We start from the raw sequence: 15,653 nt of genomic DNA, 5'->3' as shown, positions 1-15,653 counted from the left end.
ATAAGACTGCTGTAATGAAAATATGTCATCCCATTTAAAAATACTTCGATGAGCTTGAAATCGCGAAAAAGATGGCCTTGAGAAAATTTTTTTATCTATCACACATCGAACTGAATATTCCTCTGAAATTTTTTTCAATCATAAAAAATAAGCCAGATATCTAAGATGGTCAAGTTAGGTGAAATACACAAAAATATATAATACAAAAATAATGGATATATATTATCATCATGTATTTCTAGTTCATTTCCAGATATGCATTGTCTTTTTGCTTGTTTGATATGTTTTCATCACAGCTTCATATATCCCATTCCTTTACACGATACTATTCAACACATTTAACTCTATCTTTGCGGTTATTGGCATAACTTTATAGAAAATTGTACAAATTTAAAAAAGCAAAATAATGTCTCTATCAATTTTCTATAGAGACATTTCCTAAGTATTTTAAGTATTTTATTGAGATTCGTTGGCCTGGTTATTTTGCTTTTTTAAATTTTAATATAAAATATCGAATTATACAGTGAATGAGTTAAAATCTTGTTGAAGTTGAGAGAAGAATTGAGAGGATTCTTGAAGAAGAAAAGATGTTTAGAATTAGAAAGACCTAAATGGTTTCTGTGTCTCTCTCATTTCTTTCAGCCGACTAAGTATCCAATATGTAGAAGGTGAGTATATTGAAATCATTACAACTATACATGAAATCATACCACTCAAGCAGCTTTGTACATATCGCAGATTATCCTCTCGATAGGAATGATGCCGATAGTCCTCCTGAAGAACAACTCCTCGATGGCATGTGTAGAAACAGAACGGAGCGAAGGGAGCAACAAGAGTAATTTTCCAAACCTCAGAGCACCTAACGATGCTCCACTTAATCTTTGACCAAGTGCAAGTTGCGCTCCATCTCTCAATCTGGCAACTGCTGCCGCGTCCCTGAGTCTACTTCCGACACTAGGAGAGGCTGATCCACTGCTACTTCTACTGCTTGACGTAGGTTCGCTATCCAGTCCAGCTTTGAACAGTACGATCGCTCTGATACACGCGAACTCATGCTGATCGAGATTCATCGCGTGAAAACCAGCCAGTGTCTCTCTAAATCGATTCACTTCAACTGCCAGATTGAGACCATGAGGAGCAGGTGGGAGAAGGATAGTTGGATCTAACGTTGGAAGGATTTGAGCGGCAGCGAGGAGAAATAGTTCTCTCCACGAGAATTCTAATAAAGTCAATTGATCCTCTAGGACCAGGGTTGTTCCTGCTGCTAGTTCTTTGGCCCAATGAACGTTCAGGAAAAGCAATCTGGCTGCCTGTTCGCAGATCGACTCCGCCGTTACCGCCGGGATCAACGGTAGAGATGGCAAACCTGCCATGTTGACTGGGAGCTATAAATTCGAATAAAAACCTCGTGTTCAGTGATTGTATATTTAGTGGATATATTTAGAATAAGATGGTGAGCTGGTCAGCTTTTGCAGAAATAGAAAATATTCTAAAATTTGAGAATCAGAAATTGTTATAAAATTCTATATAGAGTATTTTAGAGCTTGTACCGTTCTATTGTACAATATTTCTACGTGTAAAAATACTCCATAAAATTATCTTAACCGACAGAATAAAATTTATTTATTAGGAATAGATAATTCTTGCCAAAACTTATCTTCCGTTCTATATTTTATATTCCAAATATACGAATTTATAGAAGCCTAAAACGTTATTTTTCAATCCTCTTTTCCACTTCAATGTGACGAGCTCAATTTCACAGATATCAATCATTAGACATACGACGTTTATGCATTTACGGAAAATGCAGACATATACAGAATGCGTACGACATGCAAAAATGTATAAAACATCGGAAGTATTGTACTTGTTAATTAGGTGAAACTAATCTTCTATTCCATTCCATTCTGTTCCATTAAATTACGTCACATTAAATTACAATCTAGTTATTATCTAATTTATTAACGTGTTTCGTGAATTAAACAACATATTATTCGCAAAATTCTTCTTATATATACATATATACCTTTGATATGGCCAAGCTGTTGCAGTAAATAGGATGTGAAAGAAGATGATGAGGAGTTGGTGTAGCTACGGAGATTCGAGATTCTGTCGATGGTTTGGGCAAAGCGAGATCCAAAGCTGTCGTTGGTGGGGGCACCATGCTAGTCATCATTTCTGGTTCTTTAAAATACAAGGCCATCTGCCTCCGAAGAGTTGAGTTTCGTGGCCCCCGTTCGTGCTGCACAGCTTGAAAAATACAAAAATTTACATTAATATATCATTTAACATATATTACGAGGTGTGTTTATTTATCTCATACACGTCAAGATCTTATAGACAAATTTTCCTTATGTTTTACTAAGATTTTTCGCAGTCAATAAACTCTATGCTTCGTTTAATATATAGCAACAATCTTTTAATGTTAAATTATTTGCAAATTATATTACACAAGTTTTGTGTGTCCCCAAGCACCATTTTTTGAAGCAAATTTTTTCTATATAATTTTTTGAATTTTTCAATTACAGCCTGATCCATTGATTGCATTAACGATGTTACGTTTGGTGAACGAAACATAATCTCAAACAGTTCATTTCTTAATGTATTTAATTCTATAACGGAATGGGATATGGGATGGTGCGTTATCTAGTAAAAGCAGAACATTTCCCTTTCTTTCTGTTTCCTGCTTTAACAATGACAACTAATGCGAACCCGAGGCGTTAAAACACACTATAACAATTATCCTTACAAATTTTAAAGCCAGGTGCGGTATTTTTTACACCCGAAACAATCGATATCCGGGGTAGCAACCTCTAATACAAAGCCATCTTATCGGCGACATAAATACAATCTTCAAAAGAATTTTAACTGCGTACAAAACCGTATAAAGCTATCTTGAATGCTTTAGCATTGTCTTCATTCGCAGAAAGCTTTACACCATAAATGTTTAACATATATTCGTGGCTTTCCTTCGTATACACGTGACTTAAGGTAACCCAACAGAAAAAATCACACACTGAAAGTCTCCGTAATTCTTATTTCAAGAAAGTGTTGATCATATTGATACGCCGAGTTGAGTTTACAGTCGTAGTGTTTCCATTGTCCTCAAGAAAGTATGGGCCAATGATACCAAATATTATATTATATTATATATATTACATATATATTATATCGCGACTTGGAATAACGGATGATGTTCTTCCCCATGACGCCTAATATTGAAATGGCGACGAAAGAGTTGTTGAGTTCCGTTAACCGACTCGACGCTCCGATGTCCACAACGACATGATAACAAATGAAATTACATAGCCTGAAGCGTTAAATGCCCTCCTACTCAAGCCTCTATCCCCACTACCTGCTTCCTAACATTCATTGAAAATACCGTAACGCACCCTGTATTATGTTATCGTATTGTTATATTCTACAACCAGGTATAAACGACAAAATATTGAGAAATTATGTTTGTTTTCAAAATATCGGAAGGAATTAGAAATTTGTTTGAATATTGTCTCTAACATTAACATCTTCCTAATGTGGAAAATTTATCGACATTTTACGTTATAGCCGACAGATAAATTTTATAATACATCATGGAACTTACCGTCTTTGTTCATGCCGACTTGAATACACTTGGCTAAGCGGCATGCTCTACATTGATTTCGATGCGTTTTATCCACCATGCAACCCCCTTTAGACTTTGCTTTGCAGACATACTGACGATTTCTTCGTATCGATCTCTTGAAGAAACCCGCACACCCATCGCAAGCAAAAATCCCATAATGCTTTCCTGAAGAATGATCTCGACATACCTTACAAGGAATATCATAAAGAATACGACCTGCAATAATATAAAAATATTTTATATCAGTTTTGTGAACGAATTTAGTTGACTAAATTAATTTAATCAAACGATTCGTATAAATTTATTAGGCGCCGAAAGTATAATAATAAAAAAATAGCTATTAGTAATATAATAGTTTAGGTTCATATGTATCTTTAAATTTGAATACTTTAAATATTTGGGCCAAAAATTGCAAATAATTAAACTAGTAGAAAGAAAGAAAATAAAAGAATTTTACTTTTGCAATATGAGTAATAACCTTTACAGAATAATTCACTTTTTCACTTTAGAAGCCCCAGGATTGAAGGCATTTTTAGTCTAAACAAAGTAAACAATTTTCATTGATAGGAACAATATGTACATGTAGAATAATTACTCTATAATAGTTTATAATATGACACATGTAAATAAAAATAGAAATGATTCTATGTTACACAGAACATATATATATGTTTCCAGCAAGTTATTATCATACATATATATTATGTATACATTACGAAGAATGTATAATATATAATATATATAATGTATAATGTATAATATATATACATTCTTCGTAATGAAAGATTTAATCAAATAAAGCGTAGGTACAGCGTCAAATTAATTCGATAACATTTAAAAGCGATTGAAAATGAAAGCATGACATGAAATTGGCAGGACTACAAAAATAACGCGTGCCACATGCAGTGTTCTCAAAACTTTATTTTCAATGCAAATTTCGTTGAAACAATTTTTCTAAAAATATCAAAAACTTCTATACATATAGCCACAAATACGCAGCCAAATTCCCAAACACGAACACATGCATATTCAGTTATCTAGTACCCTATGCCTCACCAATTCTCTTAAGTTCGACAAGGAGCGAAGAGAACGCACGATAGAAGTCTCTGGTTCTGAATCGATCTTTACCTAAAAGGTGTATTCTTACCCCGTTCCTGATGGTAAAGAAGAAAGGAAAAAGGTGCGTTTAAGTTGGAAGAATGCCAGTATTTTGAATCGGGAACCCATTTACCATCGAAAACATGGATCCCGTGAATGACGTTGCCGATGAATGGATCGATTTGTCGCCAAGTTAGAACGACCTCCTGGACGTACGCGCCTCTATACCTGTTCGTGTTGGCCCTCTATATAAAACAGCAAGGGTGTGGTACGTTTATAATGGGGGTACCAACTCGTTGTCGCGGGCTCCGCCTACGCTATTGAGCTCGACGAGACTAGTGAATGGGGCTGAATGGACCGGATGTGGCTGCTGCATTCACCAGCTCTTAAGTGAGCAGCCAGAAACACGACACTTCGCTCGTATCACCTGATCTCCCTTGATCGGCCTTTCCTCAGTTCCTTTATCTTACTTAACGTGGATCTTATTATAGGAGAAGGTTAAACATTTTCGTAGCACTCTGCCAATGCTCCCCCTCCCCCCTTTCATTTGCACACACCAAGAGAGAAACCCACAAGAAAAGTTTATCGACAATCCAATTCGTTGTTGGGAAAAGGATAATCTGGGGGTGTTTGCTTGAGAGATAAAAAGGGAAAATTTCGGTTAGGTCTGAAAATAATTTTTTAGAGTCGGTTTTTCCTTTAGGTATTATTGGGGGTGGCTATTTCAGAGGTCATTAGTCGAGGACAATGTGTAATAGTTTTTAGTATTGTAGTGAAACGTGTTTTCGTGTTTGGAATTAGTGGCGGAAAAAAGGATATTGTATATTCTTGTAATTTAATAATTTAATGATGTTATTAGCTAAACCATTTATGTTAGACAAGACGTTAACAACAAACTGAAAAATAGATTGCGGATATTTATGCGTTTATAAATAAATAATTTAAATGAGCAAGAATGTATAGAATTGAAGTACATAATATTTCAAAATATCCGAAGTAAATTATTGATTATAGATATTTAGAGGTAAGATAAATTGTTGTTTACGTTCATTTTTATAGTGTTTAGTTTACTTATCCATTTCGTTTTAAAATTATAAAAGAAGAAGCTATCTTGTGTTATACCTACTTTAATTGTAATACAGAGAGTTTAATGCTTTTTAACAACATTCAAATTTACCTAATTTAACATTTCAAATTACTTGATCGTAATAATTGTTTAATTCTCAAATTTCCTAATTTCAATTTTAAGTCACAGCGATATTTGCAATTTAAGTTCCATTAGGAAGAGTCGATATAATTTTATATTTTCAGTGTAATTAAATTTAAAAAAGCTTCAAAATGAATTACGTAAATGGACGCTATCAATTCAACTAGGAACGAGGAACTACCTGTTGATTTCATCCAACAAAATTACTCCAGTTTATCCGATTTCAGTCTAAATTTATTAATTTTTCCCGAAACTTAAAATTTGAAACATAAAAAGAAAGACATACATCAGAGGGTCGAGCATATCTTCGCGTAAAATATCGATGAAAACGTACGCATTATACGAAATATGATGCGCGCGTACTAACTACTGCAACAAGCAGGTTGCAATGACAGGGGTGCACCCTTGCACGACACTAAAGACCCTTTTCTCCCACGATAAAGGGAAAGTTGAATCGCAAACACGTATATTTTTCACGTACAGAAAGAGTTTTACTAAAAGTTCAGCGAATGTCTTTTCAAGAAACCTCTTGACATGATCAGATACATACGTTGGTATTATTTGATAAAAACTTAACAAAATGATGCGAGCACCTACAAGTATATATTATTTAAAATTTGAAACGCTCTTAAAAAATAATTTAATACTTTTATTTAAAGATTTTGGAAATTGCACAATTTCATACTAGCATGCAACAATTGTTTAAAATATATTTTTCCAAGGATTTGTGACACTGTAGTTTCAGCAACCATAGTGTCTTATAAAACTGTCGATAAAGGACTAAGTTCAAAAGAACAGAGTTGTAAGCAATCATCCTAAAGCAGAATAATTTATATTCAAACTTAACTTACTTTTCTTTCCCTTTTCTCCTACATACTAAGTATTGTAGTATTATATATAATTTCAGCGCAAGTTAGATTACAAAAAAAGTTATCACGAGTTTCAAATTCTTTTTTGTAAGACAATCAAACAATAAATAACTCTCTAAAGAATCATTCGCTTCTTCACACATCTAACTGTATTTATCATGATTTAATAAAAATCGTTAAAAAATAAATAGATCAAATCATATCCTCGGAAATGTTCACTTTGCAAAATATAAGAAACGGACGAGCGAGAATAAAGTCAGCGAAATAAAACCATCGGGTTTATCAGCTGACTAAAGCAATAGAAGCCTGTTGTTTCTTGCATAAGAGTGTTTATCTCAATAGCAATTGGAAACTAACTCAGAAAGGACAATGAACGAGTATAGGAAGAGAGGCGTGCACGAAGGAACGCACATGCTCGTGGTAGAATCACGCGATGCACGTTTTACGAGCCGATATTCGAGCGTTGCATCAAATTTGCATTCGACCGGCGTGGCTCGCGAGTCATTCGCGATTGAATTTTTCATCGTTGTGGAATCGAGGTCTATGTTTTACCGAGTGCTGGTCATCTTTCTTCCGTCGCTTTCCTTTTCTCTGGCTTGTAAATCATTCATGGAATTTTTACAGTGATCGAGTTCGCCCCTCGTCTAGAAAGGAGACGGACACCGGCTTAATGCGCAAAAGCGCATGCTTGCTTACCATTAACCACACGCAAATCGCGAATGGAAAGGGGACTGCAAAATTCAATGATTTTCTCTACGTCTCCCTTCGTCTTTTAATTTCATTTTTATTTCGATTAGTCGTCGTCATTCGCTTTAAAATATTTTAATTTGTTACGTTGTTACTATAGGACGATTATTGTCACGAAATTGAACCTACGGTTTTTGTGGATATTGTAAATTTAAATACATTATTAAGAGCAACGGTATTTAAATCCAATATCTGAATTCTGATATTTTAACGTTATGGTTACGGAGAGATTGACTAAATGTTTCGTCACTATTTGTTAATTTATTATAGACTTTATAATATTATGAAGGTTGAAGAAGTTGAAACGCTTATAGTTTTATACACTTCTTTGTAAAGTTTGTTAGAATAATATGTAAAATATAAGTTTTCAAAAACTATCTACGTAAATTGTCAGTCTAATCTAAGTGCATTAATTAAGTAGTTTAAGAAGAGATTGGTAAAATAGTTTAACTCTGCAAAATAAATAAATTGCCAAGAAATTGAATGACAGTAACTTCCCTATATAATTTTGAGCGTGATATAATGCGTTCAAGATATAAAAATCTGCAAATAATTTAATAGTATACTCGTAAGACAACAATTATCATCAGATGATTAATTTCGGAATTGATTCGCACGTTGGATATGATTCACTCTTGCTGAAGCGACATTTTATTTGGATTTTATCATCGTTCAAGTCCATTGGTCGGGTAACTTCGATGTTAGATGTTCGTGACAACTAAATTGAGGGAAAGTTCGTCGCGATTCGGGGTAAAGGGGTGAAAAGGGGTAAATTATCGTGCATTTCGTCGAACGTCGAACGAAAAGTTGAGTATAATTTTAAGTTCTGTCAGAACTTCTTCGTAATAGCTAGATAACTTTTCTTGCACGTAATTGCTGTTCAAGTTCATCTATTTCTTTTTTCGTTTAATAAAAATTAATTATTCGGACTATATAAATTTATATAAAATATTTGAATACTCGAATTTAAAATTTTCTTCACAACTGTATTTGATAACTTTATTTTGCAAAGAAATAGAATTTTATTTCTAGAATTTTTCAGTATTCAACGGAGCAAGTTAAGATATAATCTTTCTTTGAGATAATGCGCGACGAAGAGCTTTGGAAATTTTCGGATAAAACGGCTTTTATCCACAGTATTATGAAAGTAAGACATTTCGTGACATTCAATTATAAGCTACATAAATCATTTGGAATGGCACGAATTTAATTTATCTTTCTCATGTGAAATATTACAAAATGAAATTGAAATCCAACGTAGATGCGTAGGTATCTAACATGCAATGTATATTTAATATCATGTTTCATAAACTGGTTATTAATTTTTACGATTCAGATATTACAATGATTTAAATTCTAACTACTAAGGTAAGAGAAATCCATTAACGATATCATAGTAATAGTACTTCGCTTGAAATATATAATTACGAAGATTTCAAATTATTTTTTTCTTTATCAATAAATAATTTTACATAAAATATACCGAGTACCTAAGCAACCAAAATCTCCTCCTGATTTATTCTACTATGATTTTATTTTTTTACACCAGAGAATTATCGAATCATATTAACTAAAATAACATTTTCATTCTCAACGATATTCAGATAAGACCTAACAGTTTGGGTGACATCATCATCATTCGTGCCGTTATGTCACTGTCCATCAGGTGTTATGCGCATCGTTAGTGGGGTATGGAAATTTCGCGGCATGTGTCAGGAAACAAACGCCTACCACCGATATACACCTATACGCGCGCATAACGCACGCGCGATCATTCGTCATCTGTTCGCCGCGTTACGGTTATAGGGGTTGCAATGTCCGATTCACGCTTCGGCGAAAGATCTGCGCGATTTTCATGTATCTGCTCTTCTGCCTCACTATTCCCTCCATCGTATCGAACGAATTTTATTATTGCGTTATGTTTAACAATTACATATATTGAAATATTAATAAAAAATAACACGTTGGATTATTATACGTTAATATTAATTATTTTGATTATTAAAATGAAGGAAACTTGGATGAAAACTTCCATTGAAGCAGTTTCGAGATATATTCTCTCGAAAAATACTCTCTCAATGTATTAAATCTCGAAATGTTTAATACATCGCTTGAATATATCGTAATAGTTTGTGAAAATATTTCAGTAAATATTTAGATCAGCGTCAAGTCACGTCCATCACGTCTTTTTATAAAATTCTATGCTTTGAAATACAATAAATATAATTTAAAAAAATATTTCAATAAAATGTAAGATTAAAATTCCGTCGAATCAATTACAACCATATTCGTATTCTATAAAATACATTTGCCAATTCAATTATGCAAATAAACTATCCAAGTGGGTCTTAAGATAATTTTCAAGTCAACCAGCAACGAGTTATATGCATTGATTTTTCGACAAATGACGCTCGAATTCAACCACCCACGACAACCTGTTACCTCGTTACGCAGATTCGTGGTTACCGCATTATATGTTGACCATCTGCCATTATTTTCTCATGGCTGAATGCCACCGGAGACGAGTCATTTAAATGCGTGATCATCCGTCTCGTTTAAATACTGCATATGTTATTTGTTTCACACGAGATTAGCCGCGTGATGGCAAGCACCCTTTTTTAATACAGGATAATTATCCCTGCACCCTCCGATGTGATTAATGTTTCGTAAATGACAGAAAGAGAATGGTATTGTTGTATTTGAAACACACATAATTTCGATTACGAAATAAAAAAGAACTAAACGGAAACTATAATAATTAGGAGGACGTAGATTCCTAGAAATACCGAAAGAAAGAATTAGTTCTAATCAAAAAAAGAAGAAAAAGTGCTTTAATTGATCATTTGAGAGATAGAATAATTTTTAATTTTTTTACTGTTGCAATAAAATTGTAACAGAAATGTTAAATATAATAATGATAATTGTAATACAATTTAAAACAATTAAAATGCAAAATAGTGATAATACACGATCACTTTTCAAGCGTTCTATCAAAATTCTCTATAATCGTTTTAAAACATTTCATGGATAGTCGTAAAATAAATAACAATATAGTCAGTTTCATGAGCTAGTCATATGAAATAAAAATTTATATCTTATTTTTACATATATTTTCTTTAGATGAACTGGATTTCCTAAATTAAAGTCTACATTAACACACTGATGTATCGTTATTTAAACAACAATTTAAACAATATATTAGATCAATTAATTTAACATTACTTAATTTTTTATGAAACTTCATAAATATTCATATTATCATTTACTCGAAGTAATTATTCTAAATAATATGTCAAACTACACAAGAATTCCCGCCCAACATGATATGAAATTTTCTTCAAAAGCTCTGAAATTGTAAGAACCTAAATATACCTTATTTAGTAAGAAAAAGGAAGAAGTTGAAATTTATTATGTTGTCAAAGGTTAATTTCTAATTTCATGGATGAGAATAATTAAGTTGTCAAAGTTGATACCTCTTTTCAGGTATTAGGATACATAAAAGAAGTAATTATACAGTTATACAGTAAGATAATAACATAGCGACACCAGGTAAGATTCGGTACCCCAACCTAATCCCTAATGGTATTTACAAAACATATAATTTCAAAACTAACCTGACTAATTCCATTTTATCGTTACTTGAGAGGTAAACATTATGAAAAGTGTTAGCAAACGATGTATTTCTACATCGAAGGTAATGGATTAAAAACAATCTTAAGATCCTGAAATATGTAATAAAATACAAGAGGATAATATAGAATTTTTTCTAGGTATTTCCTTGAATAAGTGAAATAATTTTGCTAGATTGACTATTTTCGAGTTTCGCGTTTAAATACTTCAGAAAATAAAAGATCAACCAAATCATTAACTTATATTGTATTACCATAATTGTAATATTGCATTCGTGTATTGTAATTAATTATAGTTAATTTTATTGAGGATCAGAGAATTATACATATACTAACATTTAGAATATAATTTTTATGCGTGGAAAGTTGAATATTGAACTGTACTGAGAAATTTAGTTTTGTGAGATTATGAGACTATCGCATGTATGATTGCAAGCGAAAGTGCGTGAATATCGTCCATTGTAAAGTGATTTAATATGAATTTATATAGTGTCAGTTACATGGATCATATTTTATGATAATAATCGTAATAGTTTTATAGATACAATAATCTGAAAAAGAGTGCTTTAAGTAATAGTTTGTTAGTATTAAAAATAACTAAAAAGCATTTTCTGTTGAAGTCGATCAAATCTAAAAAATCGTTGTTATATGTGTTATTTTATATGATTTATCCTATTCAGTGTTGTGTATATCATTAAAACAAATTCAATAATGTAACATATATATATATATGTTAATATATATATATATTATAAAATACGTAATATATAATACATAAAGGCGTTTTTCTTTCATAATTTATAGAACACCAGAAAACTATTTTGATACGTAGTCTCTTATTGACTTATAAGTCAAGCAGAAATGTAATTCAGTAATACCTTGCGGTTGAATGTAAACAGTAAACACGGAGATTTCAGTTTTTATTTAAATGTATTCGTAAAATTTTGAACTTGTCAATGTAATGATTGTACCTAATAGCGGGATATTTATAATTATCTATTTACGAATACATTTCTGCAGAATTATGATTTCAAATTGATTAGCTTTTATGTAACGACATATTAATGAAAAGATAACTTTTCATCAAATTTCAATGTTGCAAACGTCGGCATGTAATTCGGATATTTATCACGTGTTAACAAGAAACTAAGTTTATATTTTACATTAATTAATTGAGTTTACATCCAATTACACAGTATTATTGAATTATCTCTGTGTTCGTCCTAGATGTCGGTGAGGGATTTTATTACGCTTTAGAGTAATTTCCTAAATAAGTTGTTAGAGAAAAGGTACTTTTTATAATACCATACAGTAGAATATTACTGGACAGATAAAATTATATGGTACCATTATAAAAGTATAGGTGCCTTCAAATTTTGTTTGAAAAAAATCTTTTTGGCAAGTTTTTAGTTATTATTTAGTTTCGAAAAAGAACCATGACCACTGTTGTATGAAATAGAACATTTTGTATAAAATTTAATTTGACATATGAAATATAGATACATTTAATATTGAGAAATTTTTCATTTTCAGAATTTTGTGATTGAACTTTTAATTGAAAAATATCGTTTAGATACTTCTTTTTATGTGAATCATATTTCTAGATAGCAGATCCTATCTACAATAAACAATGTAGGAACTTCCAATAAAATAGACTTGAAAAATATGAAAGTGACAAAATATAAATAATTACTTCTAAGCTGAAAATAAATTGCTCCAGCAATGATTACGAAAAATAAACTAGCATTTGCACAGTGGATGAAGAACAAAATCTTCTGAAATTTTTCTCTTTCTAGAATATGTATATATATATACTTATATATACTTTTTTTTCAAGATGCCACCAACGAATATAAACAATCAAATAATCAACACCACCAATTTTAAAGAATAACCTCGCTGCTTATTATTCTAAGACATATTATTTACACATACAATTGATTCCAACACTACTTTTCACTTCTCCATAAGCGTCAACAAAAACATGAAATAAATCTTGAAACTTACTGGACGATGCAGACATTTTCGGTTGCACAACGGGTATATGTCCTATTTGTGTTTCCTGAGTTTGCATTTGGATCGCCTCTTCCATAGCACACTGCGATCAACAAACAAGAACAATCCCAATAAGAACAAAGAACCAATCTTGAGTTAATGCACTTTCAATCGCGCGAGATCAGCATACGAATAGTTTGCTTTTAACTGAGAACTGACATCTGACACGTAGGATTTCCGCAATCCAAAAACCGAAAGATTACACGACGTTGTTTCCTGTACCCTCGAAGCGAGAGGGTTGGTGCCGCGATGAAACGTGACTGACAGTCATCGTAGCCAGAACTTCTTAATAGTAAGCACGGCTGGTGAACGTTTTCAAACAAACGGTGGAACGTCGTCGGAACGCTTCATTGGCCAAGAGCTTCCCTACCCTCGAAAAAGGGCGGTTCTTTCGAAAGGAGCTGGGTCCTCCCTGCTTCGACTGGGGTTGAACGTCAGTCGAGCCAGAGGGGAAAGGTGGCGAACGAATAAGGACGTCAGATGTCTCCTACCCTTCTCACCCTTTGTGAAGACACACACTCACGCCGCTATTCAACCGGCAGAGAGGTGAAAACGAAGCCACTTGCACCCCTTTTGCCCGTAATCGTGGACCTCGTGCCACACGATCACCAAAGCAGTGACCCCCTCCGCAACCAAACTAATTTAGCAACAGTTTTGCACTGGGATTACAGATAATCAGTAGCTTAGCGGTTGCTTTGCTGATTCCTTTATTTATATGTTTTTCAAGAATGGAATCTCAAAGGGAATGAAATTTTGAAATTGAATTTGTTTAAAAATCATTGGAATGAATTTGACGGACAGCGATGGATTCTAATAAGATTTTTAGGTAATTAATGAATTTTAGCTTTTCGTTTTTGGAAATGTTAGAGATATTTGTAATGCTGAAGTATGAATATTATCAAATGGTAGTACAATTAGTTCATTCAAGAATTGATATATCTTATATACATATTATGTATACATCCAATGTGTCATTTATCACAGCATTTATTAGAAATTAATAGAGGTTAGGCTAGTTTTTATTCAATAGTTATCGTAACTAATTATACTTCTATAGAAATATTTTCTTGTATCTATTAATAAAGATATACTGTAAAAGACTAATTGTGAAACATTTAATGTTGCAATTTAATCTTGAAACCTGATATCTTCGTATTAAGAATAATGAAATCTATTAAATATAGATGAAATAATATTTTATACGCGGTTTCTAAAATACATTAACAATTATTACGCAGGTACCTTTTTACAAAAGAAATATGAAAGAATTTGTTGTGTATGTAATTTTATATCATTATAAATTTTATATCATAAATACAACTCAAGAAATTATATATATATTATATAATATTATATTATATAAATTATATATAATATATATAATGTATATATATTCTGTAGAGCTGTAATTCTGTATTCTAATGCGCATATTTAATTTTATACCTACTATATGCATTCAATATATCCCTACCTTTTTATACTTCCTACAAACACATAAAAGACTACGGTTCGTTTATTACATTTTTTACCATGTTCGTCATAAAATCAATAAATCGTTAAAAAGTCTTAAACCGACCGCCGTACTGTTTCAATCACTAACATTTACTAAACGTCGTTTTTACTTGAAGCAAAACCACGTATCTGTTACTCTTGAAATCTACTGATGTGTGGATAGAAAACATAAGGTACAAAAAGCCAAGAAAGAAAGAAACAGAGGGCGAAAAATAGACAAAGGAGGGAAGGCGGAAAAAAGTGGGAATATTAGAAAGAATGCATCGTTGTTAAAACGTTGAATGTTGAGAGATACGAGATGGAGAAGGTTAAACAGAACATACACCATGGAATAATGCGAAGGCAGATGCGTCGCTTCCTGACTCCCTGACTCCATCTTGAATTATCTCATGCTGGATCCCTTGTGATGACGAGCGCACCCCTCGCGCGGGAACTCGGCTTAGGGTGGTCTGTATACGTGCACTCGCTGAATGAGTGCACGAATTACGCGAAGAATCCGTCATAACTGATGTAATATTACAGAGATTGGATCTCTCGATCGTGCTCTAGATCACCCTATACATACTAGTTTCAACGATCTCCTCGATACTATCAACCGCGGGGTGGGTTCTCTTTCTTTTTTCTTTTTTTTTTTTTGCTAGGCATAATATTGTATGGAGATTGATATGATAAAATATGTCTGATATAGGGAGAGGGATCCGCGATTAATTTAACGAATAATGAACGAAATAATTGAGAAACAATTATCTGAATGAAATACATACTAACTAGCGAAGAGAAATATGTTTTTGGAGATTAATAAGTGAAATTGATAGGCGATAGTATGTGAATAAAAGACAAGAATTACAATTACATTAATGTTGTAATTAATATTTAGTAGTGGTGATTGATAATAACAGCTGTAAGTAAGATTG

The 15,653-nt window shown here is 32.5% G+C and overlaps 1 protein-coding gene across 1 annotated transcript; it reads right to left on the bottom strand.

Annotated features, from left to right (window-relative positions):
• Positions 1 to 481: 481 nt before the first annotated feature.
• On the bottom strand, positions 482 to 13,499 carry LOC132909662 (nuclear receptor subfamily 2 group E member 1-like). The gene is made up of 5 exons (XM_060964594.1): positions 13,387 to 13,499; positions 13,180 to 13,270; positions 3,602 to 3,838; positions 2,027 to 2,250; positions 482 to 1,385 (listed from the first exon to the last, which is right to left on the bottom strand). The coding sequence occupies exons 2-5, from the start codon at positions 13,262 to 13,264 to the stop codon at positions 714 to 716; spliced, it is 1,218 nt and encodes a 405-aa protein (XP_060820577.1). The 5' UTR covers positions 13,265 to 13,270; positions 13,387 to 13,499; the 3' UTR covers positions 482 to 713.
• Positions 13,500 to 15,653: the final 2,154 nt, after the last annotated feature.

Source organism: Bombus pascuorum, chromosome 8, assembly GCF_905332965.1.
Source record: "Bombus pascuorum chromosome 8, iyBomPasc1.1, whole genome shotgun sequence".
In the NCBI taxonomy this organism is placed as follows: domain Eukaryota; kingdom Metazoa; phylum Arthropoda; class Insecta; order Hymenoptera; family Apidae; genus Bombus; species Bombus pascuorum.
Note: the sequence above shows the minus strand (reverse complement) of the source record. Positions and strands in the feature narration are given on the sequence as shown.

What these genes read in the sequence shown, in the direction of transcription:
- LOC132909662 (XM_060964594.1), bottom strand. Translation starts at nt 13,264, where the DNA reads ATGGAAGAGGCGATCCAAATGCAAACTCAGGAAACACAAATAGGACAT. An exon ending in AGTCGGCATGAACAAAGACG is followed by an intron (nt 2,251 to 3,601) that starts GTAAGTTCCATG and finishes GTATTTTTCAAG; the next exon opens with CTGTGCAGCACGAACGGGGG. An exon ending in ACAGCTTGGCCATATCAAAG is followed by an intron (nt 1,386 to 2,026) that starts GTATATATGTAT and finishes TCGAATTTATAG; the next exon opens with CTCCCAGTCAACATGGCAGG.